Below are 27,293 nucleotides of genomic sequence, written 5' to 3' on the forward strand. Positions count from 1 at the left end.
TGGCCTACTGTTTTTGTAAAAGCATAAAAGAGAATCTTAAACTTGGAATAAACAGGCAGTCCATAGAGAAATGAGAGGCTGTCTCATTGGGTGACACCGTCATCTCTTCAGGTTGAATCAATCCCTGGTTGCTGGAGTGGGACTCCGGCATGGAACCACAGATTTTAGACATAAAATAAGAAGGAGTGCCAGAAGCGGGGGTGCCTGAGGATCCCATTAACTAAGCCTTTGGGTTATTCAGAGAGAAACTAATCCCTCAGAGGGCTGTGTGACCAGGGGATGGTGTGGTATCTCACAGCACGCATCGTCACACACACATTTTCTTGAGGGAGGCAGGTGACCCAGTGTCTGACCTGCTCTGTGAACAGCCTGTCCTGACACAGACATCTTCGGGCTTGGTGTCAGACTCTCCAGCAGCTTTGAAGTGTTTGATCCATGCCCATCGATGTTTGCAGCTTTCTGGCCTCTGAGATCCTTCTTAACACGACAAACTAGTCTTTACTCAGAGGTAAAGAATTTGCCTGCAGTGCAGGAGACACGGAAGATGTGGGTTTGATCCCTGTGTCAGGCAGATTCCCTGGAAAAGGAAATGGCAATCCACTCCAGGATTCTTGCCTGGGAAATCCCATGGATGGAGGAACCTGGCAGGCTACAGTGCATGGGGTCGCAAAGAGTTGGACACGACTGAGCAAATGAGCATGCATTCTTATTAGTGATAGCCTTTATCTACACAAAACAAGGCAAATGTGCACTTTAACACACCAGCAGTAACCACAAGATGTTACCACAGCCTGGCCAAGAGAAGGCCAGGCCCATCCCCAGTAATTCCCAGCGTGGACTAACCCAGGAGACTCTAGTAAGCAGGCTAGAATTGGGGAAAGAGATGGCAAACGCATGGGGAATTGCAGACTGAACCACGGCTAGCAACTGGGTCCCAGGTGGAACTCTCTGCTACCTCCAGCTGACCTGCTAAGCCCTGGGCTGGAAAACCAATTAGATGGGAGAGCTTGATGCAAAAGGAGCAGAGCTCAGAATGGAGAGGGAGGTTAACCATGGCCCTGGAAACAGTGAGAGAGAGAGTGAACTCAGAAGGGGTGTGTTTCTCTCTGTGCTTCTTATTGTCCCCAAAGCCCTTGGAAATCTTCTTTGGTCCTGCTGCTGCCACCAGATCTGTTAAAGAACAGAACTTCGACTGAGTACATTTAAATTTATCAAATTGGATTGGGTATATTTGGTGCGTGTGTATGTGTATCTGTATATATATAAATGTGGTAGTGGGTCTTCATTGCAGCGTGCAGGCTTTCTCTGGTTGCAGAGCACAGGGCCTGGAGTGCGTGGCCTCAGTACTTGTGGCACATGGGCTTAGTTGCCCCACGGTGTGTGGGGATCTTCCTGGACCAGGGATTGAACCCTTGTTCCCTGCTTTGGAAGGTGGATTCTTAACCACTGGACCACCAGGGAAGTCCTTGGATTTTTAAATAGTTTGTGTATCAGGCAGCATCCCATTTGAAAATAGAAAGGAATTCCATCAAACACTGGAAAAGGAAAGGTTTTCAAAGGTAGAAAGAGGGCAGAAAAAAGAAATCGTTATCGAAGAATGCATTGTTTCTGGCAAGGTCTCCATCGTATGGGGACCAAAGAGCCTACTGGGCAGATTATCTCAGTAATACTAACCAGGTAACTCCAGGTGGACTGGTTAAAGGTTATATTCCTAGGGGAGTTGAGACTGCAATTAGTTATTAAGTTTGCTGACATGGGGCTTAGAACAAGTGACTCCATTTGGGGCCTGCTCTCTCTTGTTAACACCTCTTATGATTTAAAATCATAATTTTCTGAATAGTATGAGGAAGGAGAAGCAGGAATGCTCATGATACGTGTTTTTTAAAACAATATTTACTTTTTTACTTGGCTGTCCCAGGCCTTCATTGCAGCATGTGGGACCCTTTGTTGTGGTGTGCGGGCTTCCCTCTAGCTGTGGCACATGGGCTCGGTATCCCTAAGCTGTGTGCCATCTTAGTTCCCCAACCAGGGATGGAACCCACATCCTCTGCATTGGAAGGCAGATTCTTAACCACTGCACTCCCAGGGAAGTCCCTGTTCACGGTGCTTTTGAGGGAAACTACCATGAGGTGATGCAGGAGGCTGCAGATCAGGGGCCGGGGCGAGGGCCAGGCTGCGAGTTTGGGGCTCACCCCTTCCAGTAGATGGAGCCCCCGACATGCCCTCCACTCCCCAGGCCTCCTCTCCTATAAAGACTAAATCCTTATTTCTGGATGCACCTCGGTTTTTGGTTCTAGTTCTTGGTTTCAATCCTTCACAAAGCCCAGATATTGCCCTCTTTTTACATTTATGTTCGGTTGCAGAGGTTTCTGTAACACTTTGCCAGAGGCTGAGGTCACCAGGGCTGGTCCTAATGAGGAGACAGGAGAAACGAGACAAAACACTTGGAGAGTTTGTGAAAGGCGGACAGATAGGAGTAGGCCTCAGACCCCAAGTGCAGGGGAGACATGGGGAGGGGGGACGGACCATGGCTGAGTCTGAGATTCCAGCCTCAGGCCCTGGGAGCAAGAGGGTACCATCTCCTCCTCAAGCCCCGCCGTCAGTGGAGACATAGGAGATGTATTTTGGAGAAAGATGATGAACTTGGTTTGAGAAAGGGCAAGGACAGGAAGCAGTTTGTAACACGTACAGAGAGCCCTGGTGTACAGTCAGGGGACAATCAGGTGAAGACGCGGCCAGCTGGCTCAAGTCAGGGTCCTGGCTCACCAGGCGCTCTGCGGGGGACAGAAACACAGATGGAGGAGGCGCTGGCAGAAAGGCTGAGGGCGCTCAGGGAGGCGGGGAGGGGACGGCTGAGGGCCGAGGACCAGACCTTGCGTCTCTTGACATGACAGGGCAGGAGGAAGGTATAGAGTCAAGAGGAGACAAGGAAGGGCGACAGGCTCAGAGGAGGAAAGGTGCAAAATCGTGAGATGCTGTGCGGAGCGGAGAGTTCGCAAAGGGCCAGGCAGAGCTGAAGGCTGCTGAGAGGGGCCGGAAATCACACTGGCAAGACCTCTCAGACTTGGGAGTCTGTGGTCCTGGGAAAAACTGTCCATTCGGCAAACACAAAGATAAAAGTGGGAACATTCCCCTCCACACTTCAGTGATTTCCACAGAGGATGGTTTTCAGACATGCACACATATGTGTACCCTTTCTTTCTTTTTTTAAAATAGAGCATTATATATATACGTGTGTGTGTGTGTATACATATATATATATGGACTTACCTGTTGGCTCAGACAGTAAAGGTCCACCTGCAATGTGGGAAACCTGGGCTCGATTCCTAGGTCGGGAAGATCCCCTGGAGGAGGGCATGGCAACCCACTCCAGTATTTTTGCCTTGAGAATCCCAAGGATGGAGGAGCCTGGTGGGCTACAGTCCATGGGGTCACAGAGAGTCAGACATGACTGAGCGGCATAGTGCATATATATGTATTTGTAATATATATAGAATATATAAAACATATTCTAATATGTAACATGCACATTATTACAATATATACCACAAATTCATGTATAACACATATACTGAATGGAAACCCTAAGTCCAAAGACCACATCCACTGGTTCACATCACGGCAATGATGACCGAGAGGGTGTCACAGAGGTTGGAAGCCAAGGCCCACAAACCAGATGTGGCTAGAAAATGTGTCTTGTCTGGTCCTCCTGCTAGTTTAAAATAGGATCATTTACATGAGAATCAGAATTTCAGCTTCTTGTGAAAAGGTGGGTCCCCAGGAGACAAGTGACCAGATTGTGCGGTGACCACCCCTTCAGACACCCTGGGTGCCCTCTTGTTCGCGCTGCCCCATCGCTCGCCCCGGCCTTCCTGCATCGGGGACTGAGACCAGCTGTCATTCAGAATGGTAACTGAGCAGGACGCGTTCTCAGCTCAGCTCTTGTCACTTGCTTTGATGCCTGTCTGGGTCCACAGACCTGTGTTAGTCTTGGTGTAAGGCAGGGTCCTTGCTAGGATCACTCACTTTAAAAGAACAAACAAAAACTTTATTGAGGAATGATTGACAAATATAATTGTATACATTTAAAGTGTATAGGGACTTCCCTGGCAGTCCAGTGGTTAAAGCTCTGAGCTTCCAGTGCCGGGGTCAAGGTTTGATCCCTGGTCAGGGAGCTAACAACCCACATGCTATGCAGCATGACCAAAAAACCTCCCAAATAAACAGTTTAAAAGAAAAATCCAGTTTAAACAAATATAAAAATACAATGTATAACATGATTTTACACATAGACATTGTAGAATGATTATCATTGTAGAATGATTGTAGAAGACCAAGATAACGAACAAAGGGAAAAATCTTAAACTGAGTGATATGCCATAACAAAGTACTAATCACCAAGAAAAGTATCTTTGTCCCCCGGTGTCCATAAAATCAAGCCCATATAAATAAGGGCCTATTCTATAGAGTCTCAAATTCAAGCTGGAAACAAGTGACATTTTTGTAATGTGTTTTTTTTATATTTGTAAATGTGTTTTTTTAAAATATTTTCTATCAGTCATTCTATAAGTCATTTAATTTAATTTGATTTAATCATACAGAAGAGTGGCCTCAACATAGAACCCGTCTCCAAGCTGAATGCCAAAGATGATCTTGAGTAGTGATAACTTCTCCCTCTCCTGCCTCAGATTTGACACCACCCAAAAAGCTGGACCAGTTTGCGGAGAGGCCGTTATTTTGCAAAATGTGCTTTTTGTTTCTCAGTCTGTGGGTGGGGCCATTTAGGGAACAACCATATTTGCACAGTCAGATTTTTGGTGGAAAGCTGTTTTTGCAAGAGACACTCATTTCGTGTATTCGCAGTACTGCTTCCCTGTTGGCAGCAAGAGGAAATGCCATTAGAAGGTGAGAGTTAGCATCTGCAGCTCAGATACTCAGAGCCTCAATGTTGGAAAGAAGTAGACAAATCCTAAAGAGAACCAGGACCAACATGACACAGCTCAGGTCACGTGTTTTTGTGTGACTGTGTGTTTCTGTCCTGTTGGATCCAAGAGGATTCTGTGGAGGTTACTTTCTTGCTTCCCTAGTGGATCTAGAGGAGACCCATGAAACGACTTTTCCTGTGCATGTTTCTCCTCTGATTGTTCACTTATTTATCTATAGATCAATTAAATAATATTTATATTGAAATATAATTGATTTACAAGGTATTGGTTTTTGAGGTACAGCAAAGCGATTCAGTTTCATCTGTGTATGTTCTTTTTTTTCATGGGCTTCCCTGGTGGCTCAGCAGTAAATAATCCATCTGCCAATGCAGGAGACTTGGGTTCATTTTCTGGGTTGGGAAGATTCCCTCGAGAAGGAAATGGCAACCAACTCCAGTATTCTTGTCTGGAGAATCCCATGTACAGAGGAACCTGGTGGGCTACAGTCCACGGAGCCACAAAAGAGCTGGACACACTTAACAACTAAACAACAGCAATTCTTTCTCAGTGTAGTTTATGAGAAAATATTGATACAGTTCCCTGTGCTGTACAGTAGGTCCTTGTATATTTAATATCTAATGGTATGTATCTGTTAATCTCAACTCATCATCCCTCCCCCACTCCCTTTTCCCTTTGGTAACCGTAAGTTTGATTTCTATGTGAGTCTGTTTCTGTTTTATAAATAAGTTCATTTGTATCATATTTTAGATCCACATATAAGTGATATCATAATGGTATTTGTCTTTGTCTGGGTTATCTCACTTCCTATGATCCTCTCTAGGTCCATGCATGTTGCTGCAAATGGCATTCTTTCATTCTTTTATGTGCCTGAGTAATATTACATTGTGTATATGCACCACAGCTTCTTTATCCAATCATCTTTCAGTGAATGCTTAGGTTGCTTCCATGCCTAGGCTCTTGTACATAGTACTACTATGAACATAGAGGTGCATGTTTCATTAATTAACTAATTTAAAGTCAGTCTTAAAGCATTCATGTGCTGGGGCCTCACCAACATGTGGGTGCAGATCGTGGGACCCAGAGGTAGGGAGTGGGAGTGGGAATGGGGGTGGGAGTTGGAGAGACAGCAAGAAAAGGAGTCAGGCCAAAGGGCTGAAAGGAACATGCAGACTCACGGAAAGGCCTGTGGGGGCCGCAGCCTGTGGACAGGTCAGTACCTGCCACCCTCACTCTGAGCTGGGTTCTGGGGTGCAGCTTTGCTTCACTACCTGCCACTTCCTCCTCTCTCACCGAACGCCTCTCCCCATCTCCCCCACTTAACCTCCTCTGTGTGCAATGGAAAGACTCGGAATATGGAATCCAGTCTTATTTGGCCCTTAGCGGTATATGACCTCGACCCAGATGCTCTGCTGCTCTGGATGGTGGTTTCTTTTTATGTACAAGTGAAAAGAATGATCAAAGGGGACTTGAGGCTCCTCCTAGTTCCAAGAGCCTTCAGTTCTGGGCTTATGATATTGGTATATTTTTCAGTTTACCTACATAGCTGTTTGCCCCAAAACAAGTGGTGCCAAACTTAGCCTGTGTCATTTGCTAAGATAAACAAAATGACAAAATGTTTTCTACAGTTGTGTTTAGTTTTCGCAAAATTCCTAGGACTCCTTTAAGTGGTTTTGCAGGGGCTGCTGGAGGCCAGCATCATGATCAAGGGCACAGATGCCTGCGGGTTGTCAGGACTGAATCCAGGCCCAGTTCCTTCCCATTGTTGTTGTTGTTTAGTCGCTAAGTTGTGTCTGACTCTTTTGAACCCATGGACTGTAGCCCTCCAGGCTCCTCCGTCTATGGGATTTCCCAGGCAAGAATACTGGAGCAGGTTGCCATTCCTTTTCCAGGGTATCTTCCCAACCCAGGAATCAAACATGCGTCTCCTGCATTGGCAGGTGGATTCTTTACCACTGAGTCACCAGGGAAGCCCCCTTACTTCCTAGTTTTGTGAATTTAAGCAACTTATTTAAAATCTCTTGCCTCAGTTTCCTCCTGTGTAAAGAAGTAAAATCAGTGGCTCAACCTTTTAGGGTCGTCATGAAGATTGAATTAATTAATATGTATGAATCTCTTCTTGGGATGCCTGACAGAACGTGAATGTTCCGGGAGTGCTAGCTATATTTACTATTATTTCAATCTTATTTGCAATTATAGAAAAATAGCAGAGGCCTGGAGAATGGTTTAAAGACACTGGGCTGGCAAATCCAGAAGGGGATGTTCAGTAGGAGGTAGCCTGTGATGGGGGGCGATCGTCGTTTACCATTTAGATCCCCTTCTTGCTCTCCAGATGTTTCTGATCTTAGAAATAAAACCAGAATTACTTCACACCATGCTGCAAAACACAGTCCAGACTGTCTTCACTTCCTTACCACCCACTCATCCTTGGCAAATGGCCATGTCGCCTTTGCTGACGCCACTCCTCTAAAATGTCCCTTGTGAAGGCAGCTGGTAAACCCCGATAGCTTCTACTCACCCCTCATCCCTCCTGATCTTGCTGACGTCACCTGATCTTTCTCTTATATTCTAACGTTCGTGTCCCCTTCCTGCCATAGAGCACGACCTCTGTGTCTCTTATCAACTCCCGTCCAGTAGGGTCAAATCATCTTCCTCCTAAATATCTCCTTCCCTGGGATCTCTGCTTTGGTTTGGAGAGCTGCTATCAGCCTGATCTCTGACCTAAAAATCTCAGTGTAACTTTTGCCTTCCTCCACTCACCTCTCCCTGTGTGTGTGTGCTAAGTTGCTTCAGTTGTGTCCGAATCTTTGTGACCCTGTGGACTGTAGCCCACCAGGCTCCTCAGTCCATGGGGTTCTCCAGGCAAGGATACTAGAGCGGGTTGCCACGCTCTCCTCCAGGGGATCTTCCCAACCCAGGGATCGAACCCAGGTCTCCTGCATTGCCAGCAGATTCTTTTCCCATCTGAGCCACCAGGGAAGCCCCACCTGTCCCTGTAACAGCCTGAAATTGGGACCAATTAGTTCTCACTTGGAGGATCCACCCTCCTTCCCCTGCCACCCACTGCCCTGGCTGCCACCAGGAAGATCTTCTGACCCTTAGCTCTGACCAGTCATTCTCAAAAATGTCCACATTATCTACTGAATTAAGTCCAAACTCCTTATTTAAAAATTTTTTAAAATGTTTTTAATTGGAAGATCATCGCTTTACAATGTTGTGTTGGTTTCTGCGGTACAACAGCTCAAATCAACCGTAAGTGTTTATATAAATATCCTCTTGATCCTCCCTCCCACCCCCATCCTAAGCTCCTTATGCGAGCGCTGAATCCTCCCCCCGGGATCCCCCTGCAAAAAAGGGGACCCCAAAGCCCAGTCTTTCTATGCAGTCTCGTTTCTTGTTCTAGCCCCTCACCCCAGTTCAGTCTGGGCCACACGGTGCTTGGTGCCAGAACACAGTAAGCCCTCCGCAAATATTTGTCCAACAGGAAGGAAATACGATACATTGTCAGATAGCAGCTATGGCAAATGCCAAAATTCAGGAGGAGGGAGCTTCCTAAATATTTGTTCTTTTCTGTTGAGGCCAAGATGATGATAACTTTTTCCCCTGGAGCTTGGAAGAGGAAGAAACTGGCACGTACTTTCCCCACTAAGTTGAGGCTTTCACTTGAAAGGAGAAATTATTTCAGGTTTCTGGGCAGAAGGTACCTTCACCATTACAATAACATTTGACAGACACTCAAATGTAATGTGCCTTTATAGGAGGGCAATGAAATGGTGAATTATAAGGACCATTAGATGATGGGAAGGGAGTTTTTTTCCTCCCTCTTTATCAGATTTTTCTAATAAAGACTCAATTCTCATTTGAGGCAAATTCTTTTGGGCACTTTCCCAATACAATTCCAATTTATTTTCCCATTATCTGGGAGCAGTTCTTTGATTTTTTTTTTTTCATTAGAAACCTGCAGTGCCACATCCTGCTGGAAGTGTCAGGGTTCCATTCTCCAACACTGCTGAGCGCCACTCTCCCTGGCTCTGTTGTTGCTGAATGGCAACATAAATGTGGCCAGTGAGATAGGATTCAGGGTGGGAAATTAGGAAACTGATTGAGATATATACATATATATATATAGGGAGTTCTATAAATGCTGAAATGCAAGAGGATTTATCCAGGTAATCTCAAATCCTGGGTTTGGGGAGGATTAACAGAATGGGGAAACTGTGATCATCATGATTAGAAATAGGTCATTTTTGTCCTCTTTAAGATGGTTTAAGACATGTATACCTGTAAGCCACGCATTGACTGAAACTTTAGCTTTTTTGCATCTTGGGCCACCTTGATGAGGTTTGGCATCTTGGTCTCTTTACCCCTTCAATCCATGCTCAATTGTCTTAAATTCAAGTTTCAAACTGAAAATAAGTATAACTACCTACTTTTTTCAGGCTTCCCTGGTGGCTCAGCGGTAAAGAATCTGCCTGCCACTTCAGGAGAAATGGGTTCAATCCCTGGGTTGGGAAGATCCCGTGGAGAGGGGAATGGCAACTGACTCCAATATTCTTGGCTGGAAAATCCCAGGGACAGTCCACGGGGTTGCAAAGAGTTGGACATGACTAAATGACTAACAACAGCAATCTACTCTTTTCAGCTAGTAGGTGACAGGAGTGTGGCGCAATGGAGCAAGACACACTGGATAATCTAAAAAACCTGTTTCTGTTTTTGATTCCAGAATGTTTTAGCTTTCCCATTTGAATGGCCGTATGTCATTTTTTAAGAGCTCAGTTTCCTTCATGAAAACAATCGAGTCCTGGGGACTTCCCTGGCAGTACAGCAGTTAAGACTCTGCACTTTCACTGAACGGACATGGGTTCCATCCCTGATCGGGGAACTAGCTCCCTCATCCCTCACAGCACATGGCCACAAAACATTTAAAAAGTGACGACAACAAAAACGATCAAGTCCTGTTTATGAAGACCTGAGCTGCCTTCCCCAAACGCCTGACCCCTCTGCTCTGCCCTTTGTACAAAGTCACGTGATGGAAAGTTCTGAGAGCAGGAACTCAAACCTGTAGCCTCATGGACAAGTTCAAGTCCGTCTGTCCCTGACCTGTCAGCAGCAGGCACCCTCCCCACCGCAGCTGGGTCCCAGAGGCAGCTCCTGCCCCTGCCTCGGGCTCTGCTCCTCCCGCGCCTGCTGCTCTGACCCTTTTATGCTCTCCCTTCTGTTCTGTTGTTTGATTGCTCAGTCATGTTCAACTCTTTGCAACCCCATGGATTGTAGCCCACCAGGCTCCTCTGTCCATGGGATTCTCCAGGCAAGAATACCGCAGTGGGTAGCCATTCTCTTTTCCAGGGGATCTTTCTGACCCAGAGATCAAAACTGTGTCTCCTGCATTGCAGGTGGATGCTTTACCACTGAGCCACCTGGGAAGCCCCCACTTCTGTTTACTTTTTATCTTTTGGCTGCTGCTTCCTCTCTGCTCATGGCTTCTGCCTACTTCCTCTCCTGTCTTTCCACTTCTGCCCTGACAGCAAATGAGACCACATGTCTTTGTTTCAAAGATGTTTGAAGAAGAGATTTGATGAGTCCTCTTGGTCTCAGCTCTGTTTAAGTCATGCCTACAGAGAGGTCCGTGTGTCAGGGCCCTATATCCTGGGATATCAGCTAGTCTGTAAAACAGCTGGACCATCTGTCGCACTGTTATGAACCAGAACTTTTGATTTTTTGCCTACCCATGTATCACCTGATTAATAATAGGATAATGAGTAAGCAATACTCATTTAGCTGGTTTGCTATGTGGAAGCCTTGTTATTTAGTTGCTCAGCTGTGTCCGATTTTTTGCAACCCCATAGACTGTAGCCTGCGAGTCTCCTCTGCCCATGAGATTCTCCAGGCAAGAAGACTGGAGTGGGTAGCCAGTCCCTCCCCCAGGGATCTTCGCCAGTCAGGAAGCCAATGTGCATCTCTTGTATCTCCTGCATTGGCAGGCAGGTTCTTTACCACTGAGCCACCAGGGAGGCTTTAGATAAGCCAGAGTCTTTAGGAGGAAAATCAACAGGAACAGAAAATTCTCAATGATAAAAGGATGGGGCAAGTATTCAACTGGTGAAAGAAGTCAACATCTAGGGAAAGGAAGATGGTTCAAGGCTGTGAACCAGGCCTGCCCTGCCTCCTCACAACAAAAAGGAACAGGAACCCAATTGGCACAAGACTTGAGTTCCTTTGGAAGGAAGACTCTGTGTTTGTACTCATGCATGTTCAGGTACCTCTTTTAAAATTGTTCTCTTGTCCCTTAGCCTAGAAAAGATTTGCTTACTTCTCCATTACCTCCAGGATAAGATATATACTGCGGCCCCTCTGTGCCTTCCCATGCAGAACCAGAGGCGGGTCAGTCTTATGATGTGTCACTTCAATAAGCACTTTTAAATTCACAAAGCAAATTGCCATCCAAAAGCGTTTTAGAGAGTTCTGACAAAATTAATTTTGTGAAACACTCTGTGGAGGTTGTCTTGGAATGTTTTATTGACATTTCCGTGCACCAAGATTTTCTATTCCAAGGACATTCCTGATTTCTTATACCATTTCTACTTTCCCGAATGCCTTCTATAGAGACCAATTTGAACAAGGCTATTGAATGGAGTGTTCAGAATTCTGGAAGATGCTTTTCCCTGAAGAGACACCTGAGCTCTCACTCTCTTACATTTCTGAAGCGATGCGACATTTTCAGTTGCATTTGAGACACTAAAGTTAGCTTGTCCATTGAATGATCTGTTTCTCTACTCTCTATCTTATCTGAAGCTTTGTGATTTTAAAAGTAATTTAAAATATAATGGCACCCCACTCCAGTACTCTTGCCTGGAAAATCCCATGGACGGAGGAGCCTGGTGGGCTGCAGTCCATGGGGTTGCTACGAGTCGGACATGACTGAGCGACTTCACTTTTTCCTTTTCACTTTCGTGCATTGGAGAAGGAAATGGCAACCCACTCCAGTGTTCTTGCCTGGAGAATCCCAGGGACAGAGGAGCCTGGTGGGCTGCCGTCTATGGGGTTGCACCGAGTCGGACACGACTGAAGCGACTTAGCAGCAGCAGCAAAATGTTTATTTATGTGTTTATGGCTGTGCTGGGTCTTCATTGCTGCATGTGGCCTTTGCTCTAGCTGTGGTGGGCAGGGGCTACTCTCCAGCGCGCAGGCTTCTCGTTGCAGTGGCTTCTCTCATTGCGGAGCCCGAGCTGTAGTGCCCAGGCCTCAGTAGTTGTGGCGCATGCGTTCAGTTGCTCCATGGCATGTGGGAATTTTAGTTCCTGGACCAGGGATGGAACCCATGTCACCTGCATTGGCAGGCAGATTCTTAACCACTGGACCCCCAGGGAAGTCCCAAGCCTTGTGATTTTGATCCTAGGCCAGTGAAATTTAAAAAAGGAAGCAAAAACAAAGCAGTGAGCAAATATTTACTGGGAGCCTCTAGTGAAAGAATGTAGACAGGGCAGACAGTAGCAGCCCAGCAAATATTTGTTGGATGATCATAAGACACATTGTTTTCTCACTCAGGTAAAAATACCACAGCAACTTTGTAGCTGGGGCCAATGACATAAGGATTGGCCTTGAGGATTCCTGTTATAATGTTGCCTTTATATTCTGCAATCTTCCTGTCACCAAAGCTTGAGGTTCTGTACAGTCTTCATCTCCTAGCCTTGCCCCTGCCCAGGTGCCGTGCAGACTGGCACGTCGCCCTCTGTGTGTGTCTTCCTCTTTCTCACTGAATGCTTATTTCCTTTCCCCCCTTGTTGGTGTTGGTCAGTCATCTTGTCCAGCTCTTTTGGACTGCAGCATGCCAGGCTTCCCTATCCCTCCCCATCTCCCGGAGTTTGCCCAGGTTCATGTCCATTGAGTTGGTGATGCCATCCAATCATCTCATCCTCTGCCCCCCTTCTCCTCCTGTTCTCAATCTTTCCCAGCATCAGGGTCTATTCCCATGAGTTGGCTCTTCACATCAGTATTGGCGCTTCAGCATTAATCCTTCCAATGAGTACTCAGGGTTGATTCCCTTTAAGATTGGCTGGTTTGATCTCCTTTTCCCCTACATCTGCGCAAATCCCACACCCTTTCTCCAAGGCTCAGAGCAAGCGCGTCCTCTGCCACAAAGTCCTCCTTCATTCTGTCAGAGAACGCTGCCAGTGGCTCCCATGTGCCTGCCACACAGTGATGAATCAGACGGTCCCCAACCTCGAGCGGTGTAGCAGCTGAATGAATGAGGCAGATAAGTCAGCAGATGATTATATCTGGTGCCGCCCAGCTTTTTTTTTTTTTTTTCCTTTCACTAAATAGAACACAGAGATAATGATATTTGCCATGACTCTCAGGCTGCTTGGAACTGGAAGGTTCCAGCTGCCCAGATCTGAACCAAACACTTCAAAGGCTGAGAAGCACTGAAGCATGCCCGTCCTCTAACTAACACCAGCTTGGTAACTCAGGGTGATACTCCAGTGTGATAAACCCACCGGGAGGAGCAGGAACAGAGTACAGTGGGTCCCTCTCCCAGTCTTGGCAGAAAGGAAATCCTCCTGCAGAGTTGGCCTCAAGCTGAAATTTGAAGAATGTCAGCTGTATCTGCGACAACGTAGAGGGATAGGAGGGGTTTCAAGAGGAAGGGAACATGTGTCTACCTACGGCCGATTCATGTTTATGTATGGCAGAAGCCAACACAACACTGTAAAGCAATTATCTTCCAATTAAAAATGAGTATATTAAAAAAAAAAAGAATGTTAGCCGTAGAGGGTGGTGTGGTGGGGCTGTGGAGTGAGTTGCTAGAAAAAACCAGGATGCGGTGCAGGCAGAGAATGGTCCAGGATGCTGACACGGCTTGGAGGACAGAGGCTAGACTGTGGTTCTTGTGACAAGCAGGCATGAAAGAGGAGAGTTGTGGGTGTTCCTTCAACCAGACTGTGAATTCCTAGAGGGTCGAGACCACATTTTACAAGTCTGTGTCTTTAAACCCCTAATCACAGAAGGGCTCAATACAGCATCCCCAACTGATAGGAAAGTCTCCCGTTCCGAGTGACAATATCAAGATGGCTGCCACGAGACATGTGGACAGGTCTCTCAGAAGACTGTGTGAATGTGAAAGGTGTTTTCTAGAGTTCCTGAGTCCCACTGGGGCGGAAAAACCTGACAGGCTCCATTCCCTCTTGTTTCCAGGACAAGCTCTGGTTTCGCTTTAAAGAATGCCTAAAGTGGTGTTTTATCCTGAAAACCAATTTGCTTGTTTACCTGTTGTCTTGAGCCTCCCGTGTTGCTGCCTTTCTATCTTCTGCTGTGTGATGCTGGAGCTGCCAGTGGGCAGGCTGCAGTTGCTGGGCTTCCTGGAATGGGCTTTCTGTTAGTATAAAGCTGCCCATAGAAGGCCAGTGGCTGGAGGTTAGAAGGCAGAGGAAGGAGAGAAGCTTCCTGCTTCTGCTTGCAACACTGTGGCAGCTGTTGGAAATTGTTGCCAATAGTTGCAGAACAGTGGGTTGTGGAGTGATTCCTGTGTCCAGCCACCTAGGCTAAGACAGCATCTTTCAGGGTTCCAGACCAAGAGCAACAGTTCTCCAATAATGCATCAGCAGACGCAAGCTCCAAGTGTCCACCCAGGGGCACTAGCAGCCTCTGATCCTTGGGTATCAGTCATACATTCTGTCTGCTCTTTGTGACCCTTCTTTCTTTGTTCAACCCTTCCAACACCTTTGCAAGCAATTTCCTGTGTAATATTCCCTCCATCCAAAAAGAGCTAGAATAGTTCCTGCCTTCCCTTTTTCCTTCCTCGTTCTTTCTTTCCTGTCTGGCCCATGGCTGATGACACTTGCAGAGTTGTGTTCAGTTGCTACTGCTGTTGTTGCGGTGGTTCAGTCACCAAGTCATGTCCAACTCTTTGTGACCCCCATGGACTGCGGCATGCCAGGCCTCCCCGTCCCTCACCATCTCCCAGTTTGCCCAAGTTCATTTCCACTGAATCGGTGATCCCATCCAACCATCTCATCCTCTGCTGCCTTCTTCTCCTTCTGCCTTCAGTCTTTCCTAGTATCAGGGTCTTTTCCAATGAGTCGGCTGTTCACATCAGGTGACCAAAGTATTGGTGCTTTAGCTTCAGCAACAGTCCTTCCAGTGAATATTCAGAGTTGATTTCCTTTAGGAAATCAGTTGATATAAAAAAGGGTAAAGAAGCACTAGATCTATGAAAAAGATGACATAGATTATGTTGTCCTGTTATCCAGAACTCCAAATGGCCTAATATTGGACAGTCATGGTCCTGAGTGTATTATTCAAGTAAAGGTTTTTATCCCGTTTGAAAGGTATTGATGGAGTAGCACAGTTGAGCTGCTCAAATTGGTTTCATGTATGAATGGATTTCAGAGGCAGGGCTGTTGATCCAGAATCTTTTCCAAGTACCAAATTCATAGAGGAAGAGTGAGAAAAGAAAAAAATCCCCAAGGCTCTGCCATCCTCTGGCACACAATTATTTCCACCTGACCTTTGGAATATACGTCAAATATAATGAAACCAGTGAGTCAGCTTTAATGGTGTGGCCAAGTCACTTAGAAGGAAAGAGAGATCTCGCTAAGCCTTCTAAACTTCCTGCCACATGGCATGCTGAGGGCACCAGTTCCCAGTAAGATGGTTGGATTCCCTTTTGTTTGGGGATTTTCTTGAAAAAACTGTTTTGCTGTGCTCTGTACACATATGTGAACACCACTGGCCACAACACTTCAGTATGGCTTGCTTGCGTGCTAAGTCGCTCAGTCGTGTCTGACTCTTTGCGACCCTATGGACTGTAGCCTTCCAGGCTCCTCTGTCCATGGGATTCTCCAGGCAAGAATTCTGGAGTGAGTTGCCATGCCCTCTTCCAGGGGACCTTCCTGACCCAGGGATTGAACCCACATCTCTTAAGTCTCTTGCATTGGCAGGTGGGTTCTTTACCACTAAGGCCACCTGGGAAGCCCGTTCAGTATGGCACGGGCCTATAATTCCACAATCCTATAGCCACACAGCCTGGCTTTTGTTGAATAGCCTTATAGGTACATCTACCCCGAGGGGGTGAATGTGGACAAACAGGAAAGGGATCATTCAGGGGTTCTCTCACAAAGAGATGAGCAAAGGTGTGGGGAGAACATGTAGAAATGAAAACAATTTTCTAAATCTAGCTCTCTGCTCTCTTTCATCTGGATAAACCTTAATGACCACCTAGAGTTGAATATTAAATATGGTGGTTAGTTCAGTTTGAATTCTCCCATTAATTTATTGGACCTTATGTGCCCTGTTGATTACACAACAGAAATACTGCGTACACTCTGTCTGAAACACTCTGTGGCTAAGAAAGAGTTAATAAACTCTTACTGCCCAGCCGGGTCCTAGTTCCCCAACAGCTTCTAGACTAAAGAGATAAAACACACAATTTATGAAGAAAAATGGGAGGGCTCCTGCCACCTGTACATGTTGTTCAGTCGTTCAGTCGTGTTTGACGCTTTGTGACCCCGTGGACTGCAGCACGCCAGGCTTCCCTCTCCTTCACTATCTCCGGGAGCTTGCTCAAACTTGTCCATTGAGTCAGTGACGCCATCCAACCATCTCATCCTCTGTCGCCCCCTTCTTCTCCTGCCTTCAGTGTTTCCCAGTATCAGCGTCTTTATAAAAGTAAAGACTATCAGAGTCTTTACACCTCTGCATGAGCCATTTACAAAAAAGTCAAAACAAAACCCGGAAGGCCCTCCAATGTGATTCTCATGAAGGTTTTACAATTGCGAAAAGAAAAGAAAAAGATCCCATTTGAGCCAGTAGCCAAAAAACCAGAATCACAACATTCATCAACACTCATAAAATGCTGCAAGTTTTATTGTTCATGCATGGAGGGGACTGGAGCAGAAAAGAACTAAAGATCCTGTGTTTGATTTCTTAGAAGCTGATTGCTACAGGCACTGCCCCACCAAAAACTACTCACCATCAAAGTGATGAAAGATTAGCTTCCTGTGTGTACTCTGCTTTTAGTGTCACCTCCAGGAAGCCTTCCCCGCCCTGAAAATCTGATAGAGGGCCCCGGTCTGTCTTCTGTCCCAGTAACCAGAGCTTCTGGCACTGCTTGTGGTCTAATTCCTTCTGCACCTCTCTCACTAGTCTGGAAGCACCTATGGGTAGGCACCAGCTGCCTCCACACCTCTGAGGAACTCAGAACAGTCACCACATCACAGTTTTGTTGGAGACAGAGTATAGAATGGTGAAGTTACAGGCAGAACTTTAGCCTAGATACCTCCCCAGCTTCCACTGATTGTGTGGACTTAAAGGCCAGGAGAAGGCAAAAAGAGAAGCTGCAGAATAATGGAACTAGTGAAGTATCACAGGGACTTCGCTGGTGGTCCAGGGAATAAGACTCTGACCTCCAAAGCAGGGTGATCTGGTTTGATTGCTGGCCGGGGAACTAAGGTCCCACATGCCTCGGGGCCAAAAAACCAAAACGTACAATGGGAACAATATTGTACCAAATTCGGTAAAGACTTTAAAAATGGTCCACATAAAAAACATCTTAAAAAAAAAAAAAAGAATCTTGCAGAAAAGATGAAGAAAAGAACTAGATGAGACTCAGTGGAGTTTGTGTGAAAGTGTTTGTTGCTCAGTCGTGTCTGACTCTTTGTGGCCCCATACACGGTAGCCCGCCAGGCTCCTCTGGCCATGGGATTTCCCCAGGCAAGAATACTGAAGTAGGTTGCCTTTCTCTTCTCCAGGGGATCTTCCCAACCTAGGGACTGAACCCCGGTCTCCCACATTGCAGCTGGATTCTTTATCATCTGAACCACTTGGGACAGAAGTGATTGGAAAATCCAGGATCATGTACTCTGCAAATGAAGGTGAATGACAAATCCATTCTAACCCATACCTTGGTGTATATCCTGTGATGTTCTCATTTCTTAGGACAACAAACTGAAATCCAGACTTCGTGGAGCTAAAAGTGATTGGTTTACGACAAGTTTAACTGTAACACCAGATTTCTCCTGAAACCCGTTCTTCTGTTGCCAGATGGAGTAGCAATAAGCTATCAAGAAGGGCCCCAAAGGAAGGCAGTTCTGTTTGTCCTGCTTTTTGTCTTTTGATGTCAGTTCTCCACTAACCTTTGTCCAGGGGGAATTCTGCTGTCTTCCTGGATAAGCCCATTGAGTCCATCGTTGAAGCTTGCCCTTTGCAGCTGTCCTTTCTCTCTGACATATGCCTCTGCTTCTAGAATGTTTCTGAATGCTTTCATTTTCTTCCTGAGAGAGAAAAAAAACTGGAGAAAGTAGAGTGAAATGTATCTTTTTAATAGTCATCCACTCAACAAGATTTTGTCAGCTGCTGAAGATATAAGCAGAGGGGTACAGGAATGCTGCAGGGACTCAAACCCAGTCAAACAGATCTGGGTTTGAATTCTGGTTGGATCACTTACTAGTGCCTACATCACTGTTTGTATCAGTTTGTATTGTGTTATTTATTTATTTATGCCTATGCTGGGTCTTCGATGCTGCCCACGGGCTTTCTCTAGTTGCGGTGCTGGGGCTTCTTATTGCAGTGTCTTCTCTTGTTGCAGGCACAGGGCTCTAGACAAGTGGGCTTCAGTAGCTGCGGCACTGGGGCTCAGTAGTTTTGGCGCAGGGGCTTAGTTGCCCTGCGGCATGTGGGATCTGAGTTCCCAGATCAGGGATCGAACCTGTGTCCCTTGCATTGGCAGGTGGATTCTTAACCATTGGATCACCGGGAAAGTCCTGTATTGTATTATTATTTGTACTGTTAATCTCTCAGGGCTTCCAGTTTCCTTCCCATAGAATGGGGAGCTCCCTGGGCAATTTAAGCTTTTGGCCAGTCTTGTGGACATGGCTTTGTTAAATGCTAGTGCTCTCTTCTGCATGGAAATTGCCTGTCATTGAGCATTGTACACCAAATGGAAAGCTTTGGGCTTTCCATTCCCAAGACATATGTCAGCCAAAATATATCAATGTATCAAAGGTTGTATCAGAGTAGGTTTCAGCCTTTATTACTTACATCTGGTCATGAAATTTTTGCCAGCTTGCTACTAGGAATTGTCTTTATCTTAGACTATAGGAGGAGAAGGCAGTGGCACCCCACTCCAGTACTCTTGCCTAGCAAATCCCATGGACGGAGGAGCCTGGTAGGCTGCAGTCCATGGGGTCGCTAGGAGTCGGACACGACTGAGCGACTTCACTTTCACTTTTCACTTTCATGCATTGGAGAAGGAAATGGCAACCCACTCCAGTGTTCTTGCCTGGAAAATTCCAGGGACGGGGGAGTCTGGTGGGCTGCCGTCTATGGGGTCGCACAGAGTCTCGGACACGACTGAAGTGACTTAGCAGTAGCAGCAGTAGACTATAGGAAATCTGGCCCTCAAGCCAGTTACTAACCCAAGTCCTAGTACCAAAGGATACTAAGAAAAACAGGCAGACCACTCAGATCTCTCAATAGATTATTATCTATTTGGTTCTCAAGTTAACCTCCAACTTTACAGAAATGGTAATAGATTAGGACATGGAGCTCGCGAGAAAGGGACAGGAGAGGGTGGTGTAGTGGAAAAATCAGAAGCTTTAGCACTCAAATGATCTGCATTTAAACCCTAGTTTATTTATCTTCTTGCTAAAGCTAGTCCTGGACTCTTGGTAGGTAAACTGAGGATAATAATGCCCATTAGTGGGGATGTCGCAAGGGCCACAGACAGTGGGTGAGGCTCCTGGACCCTCGGAAGCTCTTGCTGGATTAGGGCGGGAGCTGGCCCGGGACCGGTCACCGGGAATGCTGCCCAGCGGGGTGCGGCGGGTTGCGGACCGCAGTTGGGGGAAGGCGCTGAGGCCGCGGCAGCCCGGGTGGTCGGGTCGCGCGCCAGGCAGAGGCCGGGGGCTCCCCGGGGCCTTTTGTTGGCAGCCTGAGCTGCCTCCGCGCACACGCCCGAGAGGATTAAAGCCAGATGTGGCGGCCCGGCGCCGCCGAGCGCTTAGAGCCCGGGCCGGAGACGCCGCTCCAGACCCGGCGGTGACAGTGAGTGAAGCGGGGAGATCTCACGAGAACGGTACAGGCTGCAAGGCGGCGCCCCTAAATGACAACCGGGCGGGCCTCCGGCCGGCGGCTGGGCCGCGCGGGGGCGCCCGGGGGACGGCACAGGCGGCCAATGGCTGGCGGGGTCCCGGGCGGGGCCGGCCGCGGGGGCCGCGGCGCTCCGGCGGCGGGGCGGAGCCGCGCGGGGAGGCGGGGGCGCCCGGCGGCTGCTCGGTGGCGGCTCGTCGGCGGCCGCGGCAGGACTGGCAGCGCCGGCGGCGGGTGAGGGGTTCGCGGCGGCGGCGTGCGGGCAGCTTCGAGCGGGGGCGCAGGGCGGCTGCGCGGAGGGCGCGGGATGGAGGGGCGGCGCCGGGTCGCGGGAGATCCACCTGCTGGGAACGGAGCCGCGGGGCCGCGGCCGGGCCCGGAGCTCGTGCGCCTCCGGCTGCTGCGGGGCCGTCTCGGGGCGCGGGCGGGCTGGGCCTCGGGGGCGGGCGCGGGCCAGGCCGCCCTGGGCGCGCCGTCAGCCCCGCTCCGCCGCCGCAGCCCCTCGTTGCCGTGCGCTCTCTCGGTGGCCCACCGGGCGCCTGATGCGCTCTCCGCGCTCCGTGGCGCGGCGGGGCTCGCTGACTTTGGGGCAAAGTGAAGGAAAGTGGGGGTTTTGGGGGTGAGGCAGAGTTGCTCGCGGGACTGCCCCAGGGCTCACGCCCGTCCCGGAATCGGCGGCGTCCCAGGGCCGCGGGGCAGGTGGGGCGGGGGCGAGGCGGGCCGGGGTTGCTCCCGAGACGTGCACCGTTCTGGCGAATTTTCCTACAAAGTCAAGACCTGCGGGTCCTATGTGTAAGCGCACCCCCATACCCAGGCCTCAGTTCCCCGCTATCGAGGAAGCTGCGAGTGGGATCCCCGGGTCGGGGCCAGGTGATTCCACTGAGGGTACCACCAGGTGACAGCGGGAAGGCGTGCTTTATGAGCTGGCAGTCAGACCACTCGCGCGCCCGCTTTTTATTTCTCGCAGCGAGTGTTTCTCTGGAGCCCGCTCATTGCTTACAATCCGGATTGCGAAATAGAAGCAGGCGCAGTGTCTGTTTTCAGCCCTCTCCATATATTTTGCTGTTGTGCTTTTGCTGTCGGACGACTTCTGGCCAAAGAAGATGGCAACGTCGTTCGTTTGAATTTAGAAGCTAAATTTAGAAGTGAATAATATGCGTTTAATGGTTTATCTTTCTTTTTCTGAATGTTAAAAAACAACACCTCTGTCATTAACAGGTTATCCTAACAAAGGTTTCTTTAGCCCGCACCGTGTAAATCTGAAAACGCACAGGACGATGAAGTTATGTAAGCTGTATTAAGGAAAAATAGAAATCCTATTATAAATATAAAACCAATGAATTTTAATAAAACCGCGCTGAATAAAGTTACAGGGCTTACATCATGGTATTTATGAGGGTGCCTTTCCTTCAGGCACCCCTGTTCTGTCGGAATGTCAGTGAAATCATATGTCAAGCATTTTTAGCCATGGAACATACTATTTCGGAGAACACTTTAAAATCAAAGGTTATGTATCTAATAATAACATAAGACTGCAGCCCTTAAAAGACTGTTAATAAAACAGGTTTTTCTCCAGCCTGAGATCTGGAGTTGAAAGTTGGAAACATCTTTGGCAGGATGGAGGAGATGACCAATAACTTTAGCCACCGCCTTTTTGTTGTTAAGGATTCCGATGTGTTAAGTGATAGTCTCAGAGAGCGTCAAGGTGTTAGATTGAAATTTTTGTTGAGTGTGGACTCTGACAACAAATATGGATCACTTCTCCTGCCTTAGGTAGTCAGTCAACCCAGAGGGCTCTTGGCTGTCTGAACTACCTCTCCTGGTTTGAGAGCATAGGGATCACTGGTTTTGCTCTTTTATGGTGCAACTAAACTTCATTAGTGTGGGAACCCTGATTAAAAATGTATGACAGTATTCTGAGTAAAATGCCCTCATATTTCTCTTGCTGAATTTCAGGTCCTGTTTGTTGGTAGAGTTCATTATTTGCATTTTCTTCAAACCAGATATGAATAACTTCCTGGATCCAATATTTAATATTCCTTATGTTTTTCATTTTACCAATACTGTATCTATAATCTACTTTCATTATAGAGTTCATTCACTTTTACTTGTCTCTCTACCCCTTTATACTGACTTTCATACAAATAAGTATTTAATAAAACTGTGTTTCAAAAATCTTTCATTTTCTACTTCTTCACTTCACCTTCCCTGTGATTACTGATTGAATGTTTATTCTAATAATCTGTATACTTCTGGATCTCTTATCAGGACAGTATCTTTTTTGAAGTAAAGTGGGGCTCAGGTGGGGATATAGCAACAGAAAATTATATGCATCTTCATATAATGCCATGAAAAAATTAAAATTCCAAGTTACATAATTCACTGAGTTAACCCTTCATTTTTTTTATAATCAGAATCATTATCGAGTGCTTTAAAAAAAAATTATCTGGCTGTGTTGAGTCTTAGTTACAGCATGTGGGATCTTGTTCCCGGACCTGGGAGCAAACCCTGGCCCCCTGCATTGGGAGCACAGAGTCAGCCACTGGACCACCAGGGAAGCCCCTTGAGTGCCTATTGATATGTTAATAAGACAGTATATTAGGTACTTATGGAATTGAGTTGAAATTCTGGGATTTCACCATGAAGACTTTAGACATGGATATGTTAGATGAATAACTTTGGTTTTAGAAAATAATCATAATTTGAACGCGAGAGTATCTTTGGAAATTCTTGATTGCAGAGAGTAAGGGGAAGGGAGGAAGTAGAAAAGTTCAGTGCCTCTAGAGTATTATATCACTACTACAGAGCTGCTGGTCAAGGAGGGTTCACAGGCTGCTTGGGTGTGAGTAGGGGAGAGGAGGGCCCAGCCCAGGGTACAGGAAGTGAGAAATTCATTCAGATTTTAAGTTGAAATTTTGAAGTTGCCTGTGAATTTTGCAGTTTATTCCATAATAGATCTGTATTTGTTGTAGAGTCTAATTTTTTTTTTTTAATTCACACTTTAAACTGTTGGGTAAAGATAACACCTCGGGAAGATTCTCCAGTGTAACCTGAGGCTTGGAGTGCCCCTGGAGCTTCTTTTCACAGGACTGCGGTGCAGAGGGGCAGAGGGTGGGGGATGAGAACTTGGACTTCAGAGTTGTGCAAATTAGGGTTCCTTCTCTGGGTTCATTTCATTGTACAGTAGGGGAAGCGGAGTTTGGAAGATTTAGGAGTTTGGAAGATTTAGAGCGTGTGAGGAAATGCTTAGTGAGTTGTAGTGTCTCATTATCGTTATTAATCCAGATGATCTTTTCTCACTAGTGGAGCTTTCTAGCCATGGTCAGTTTTACAAACCAGCTGAGATAATTTCTGAATTGCCTACAAATGGCTGCTTTAGCCAGAGAGAATTGTCCCTCGGGCTTCCCAGGCCTCTTTGGAGCTGCATTAACTCACCTACTGGAGTGACACGTGGTGGACTGCCAAGTGCCTCTGTGGTCCCCTGGGGCCACCAGGAATCAATGCATATCTTGTCTGGCCTGACATTCCCCGAGGGAGTGAAATTGGTTCTTTGCAGAGAGGCCTAAACCAGTGACTGGCTGCAGGTTTTTGGTTTTATTTGTTGTTATTAATACAGCTGACATTTATTCAGAACCTAGAATTGTAGTAGGTACTATGTAGTACTATGCTTAAGTACTTCCAGGGACATGATTTCATTCTATTTTCTTTTTAAAAGATTTATTTATTTTTGGCTGTGCTGGGTTTCTGTTGCTTCGAGCAGGCTTTCTCTAGTTGTGGCCAGTAGGGGCTACGCTCTTTCAATGCGGTGTGCGGGCTTCTCATTGAGGTGGATTCTGTTGTTGGGGAGTATGGGCTCCCAGGTTCGTAGGCTTCAGGAGTGGAGCGTGTGGGCTCAGTAGTTGTGGCGCATTGACTCAGTGGCTCTGCGGAACGTGGGATCCTCTCAGACCAGGGATCAACCCCCTGACCCAGATTCTCAACCACTAGACCACCTCATTCCGTTTTCTGAACAGGTTTGCTGGATGGGAGGTGATCTCCAGGTTTCCTGAGTTAAAGCAGTGCTCAGTGGTTAATCCTGGGTCCGGTGGCATCCTGGTTGGATCGCCATGTTTTCAAAATGCCAAAATAATCCCAGTTTACACCTGAGGAGTAGGTTAATTGTTGGAAAAACTACATTTATCTTATGCTGATGATCAGCAGCGGTCATCACTGTAACCTTTTTATTATTTATGAGAACAGGAGGAGCCGAGACAGTTAGCTTTCTCAGTTCCTGGATGAAACCACAAAGCCGAGATAATTGACATGCCTGAAGTCACGCAAGTAATGGTGGGGCTGGATCTAGGACCAGGGCTTTTGACCCTTGTAAGTTTTGTCTGTTTTCTTTAAACATTTTGAGCCATTAACTATTATTGTGCAATAGGAGGATTGTAGAGAGTGAAGAATGTTCCTCAGGAACCATTGAGTGATCCTTAGAGTTCTCGTGGGCCCCACCACTTCTTCCTTTACATAAGTAACCATGACTCTCTTTCCACAGACACAACAGAACCAACGAGCAGGGAGTATAGTTGAAAGCTTTTTTCCCCAGAGGAGAAGAACCATATCGCTCAAGGATATCACATGAGTCATTTGGATGTGGGGGGTTATCTTTACAGATACAGTGTAGCCCAGCCAAGAATCTGTTTGTAACAGTGACTGATAAATGAAGAAACGAGTATTTTGCATCCTTGAGCAAGTTTTTCTTTCCCTTTTCCCCTTGAATAGGGAGAAAGAAGCATCCACCTATGAAGACCGTGCAGACAGTCCTGAATAATAATTGTGAATGGTGTGGCTGCCAGACTAGTTCTGCTGAGCATCTGAAATGAACCTCTCCTATTGATTGTTTCAGTTGGCCCCGAGCCAGGAGTACTGGGTTTGCTTGACTTCAGGATAAAAAGAAACGGACTTGGTTATCATCGTAAACATATGAACCAGTGTGATGGTGAAATGAGATGAGGCTCCGAAATGGAACTGTAGCCACTGTTTTAGCATTTATCACCTCGTTCCTCACTTTATCTTGGTATACAACATGGCAAAATGGGAAAGGTAAGGAAAACATCTCCAAAAAATGTGCATGCAGTGTGTTTGGCTTTTTGCTTTGTCAACGGTGCATAAATGCTCTGAGTTGAACACCCCTACAGTCTGCGTATTTCATGCTATCTGCTGGCGGCCTGCCAGTTTCTTTCTGACACCGAAATGAAACAGTATTCTTGGACGGAGGACACAAAATTTCTCATTTGAATGGGGTTTGCTTTGTTTCTTGATTTCTTGTAATTGCTTGTGTAGAAACATGCTCATCAGCGGTTTGTATTATAAATGACAGCCAAGTTGAGTAATGAAGACTTTCATTTTGGCATTTTATTTTTCATTATTAAACATCATCAATGTTTAATAAGCTTCCTTGTACCGGATATTGTATGAAACACTTAGAAGGACACAGCGGCTTCATGAAATTTATACGCTGATTATCCTGATGATTTGGTGCTGTGTAGTTAATGATTTAAACCGCATGTGTTGATAGGTTGCTCTTTAGGTAAAAGTATTTTTGAAGTGGGTGAGAAATTCGTCTGAAATTTTAAAAATTAATTCTGTTGAGACTATTGAACTGTGTTTTTAAGGAAGGTTATCTGTTTAGAGATTGGAACTGTATTGAAGGATAGTGTATTTCTTTTAAAATATATACAGTAAATTCCTACCCCTATTTTTATTATTTGTAGACTTTTAAGTAAATAATGTACTTGTTTATGGCTGCCCTAGTTGCAGCCATATGGATTGCAGCCTGTGGGCTTTCTCTAGTTGCGGTGAGCAGGGGCTACTCTAGATGCAGTGCATGGACTTCTCTGGCAGTGGCTTGTTGCAGAGTGGGCTGTGGGTGCACAGGCTTAGCTGTACCACAGCATATGGGATCTTCCCAGACCGGAGGGTGAACCCATGTCCCCTGCATTGGCAGGTGAATTCTTAACTTCTGGACCACCAGGGAAGTCTCCTACCTCTTCCTTTTACATATCTCTTTTCCTCATATTAATCTAGGAAATATTAATGGCAAGAAGAATGGAGATTTGTTAGAGTCAGGGTAGAGTAGTAATCATCACTTGGTTATCAAAAGGTGCTATTGTTGGCATTATTGACTTGCATGAAGGTAACTTTATTCTCTATTAATTTTTCTCTGGTGTGTGTGTGCTGTGACTAAGTCACTTCAGTCGTGTCCGACTCTGTGCGACCCCATAGACGGCAGCCCACCAGGCTGCCCCGTGCCTGGGATTCTCCAGGCAAGAACACCAGAGCGGGTTGCCATTTCCTTCTCCAGTGCATGAAAGTGAAAAGTGAAGGTGAAGTTGCTCAGTGTGTGTGTAGATATGTATATATCTGTGTCAGTGTGCATATATTCATGAAATAAGCTGATATAAGCAGGCAAATGTACTCTGTGCTTTGAGCAAGTTTAGTATTGTTTTTCTCTTTCTCTGAGTTGGGCTCTAATTTTGGAAGGCATTCTTTGGGGGGAAAATGAATAAAACACTTACTGAAGATCTTTCTTCTTTGCACACAAATACATACATTTTAGATTTCATTTTTTAATCATACCAAAAGGAGAGGACTTACTTAGGAAGAACTTAGTTAATCAAACTATTGGTTGGCCCTGATGTGAGTAGAACATATGACTGGCTTTAGCGGTCAATTTAGAAAATAAGAGAGTTAATCCTGAGAGTATATGGAATTTTTCCTTATCAGGAAACTTATCTACCCAGAAAGTTATAGTAACAGAAAATTGACCCTTTTGACTGGGTCTTATTTAAAACTTTTGGCATCTCCATTCCATTTATCTGATTTCTTACGTAAAGGCATTACTAAGCACTATTTTTGTGTGTGTTAGGTTGTCCTTAGAATCAATATTAATCAAAAAGAATATACAGGTTTTGTCACCAGAAGGGGAAAGAATGTGGTATTCAAGCCACACACACACAGTCTCTCTGCTTCGGGTGGCACTCTGAGCAGCTGTAATCCTCCTGTGCATATTTTTCTGCTCTGTTTTTCGGTTTGGTGTTTTGTCTGAACTCTTTCAGGTATCAACAGAGGTCTCCTGTCGTGCTTATGTAAAATCCCCTGTGCTTTAATGACATCGTTTATGTAACCACTCTAACTGCTGAGCATTTGGATTCTTTCTAGATGGTTCTGGCAGTCAGCCTGGATTTTCCAGAGCCGGCCTCATTTCAGATGTTTAATTCTTGTATA

At 46.3% G+C, this 27,293-nt stretch overlaps 2 protein-coding genes across 5 annotated transcripts in view; both read left to right on the forward strand.

Moving 5' to 3' along the window:
* Nucleotides 1-27,293, forward strand: part of MGAT4A (alpha-1,3-mannosyl-glycoprotein 4-beta-N-acetylglucosaminyltransferase A) — a 176,571-nt gene that overhangs the window by 29,474 nt on the left and 119,804 nt on the right. For 3 of the 4 annotated variants that reach the window (XM_086328065.1, XM_086328067.1, XM_086328068.1), the window contains exons 1-2: nt 20,180-20,261; nt 24,913-25,109. In XM_086328065.1, the coding sequence (XP_086184191.1) occupies nt 25,016-25,109 (94 nt within the window). In that variant the 5' untranslated portion in view covers nt 20,180-20,261; nt 24,913-25,015. Of the gene's footprint in view, nt 1-17,689; nt 17,813-20,179; nt 20,262-24,912; nt 25,110-27,293 lie in introns of those variants that run through there. The other variant, XM_086328066.1, reaches the window with a different exon arrangement.
* LOC147363730 (uncharacterized) lies at nt 19,537-25,109 on the forward strand. Its single transcript, XM_086328078.1, has 2 exons — nt 19,537-20,013; nt 24,789-25,109. The coding sequence occupies exons 1-2, from the start codon at nt 19,644-19,646 to the stop codon at nt 24,887-24,889; spliced, it is 471 nt and encodes a 156-aa protein (XP_086184204.1). The 5' UTR covers nt 19,537-19,643; the 3' UTR covers nt 24,890-25,109.

This window comes from Bos grunniens, chromosome 11 (assembly GCF_055505025.1).
Source record: "Bos grunniens cultivar Pamir isolate PY7600 chromosome 11, Bosgru_T2T1.0, whole genome shotgun sequence".
NCBI lineage: Eukaryota > Metazoa > Chordata > Mammalia > Artiodactyla > Bovidae > Bos > Bos grunniens.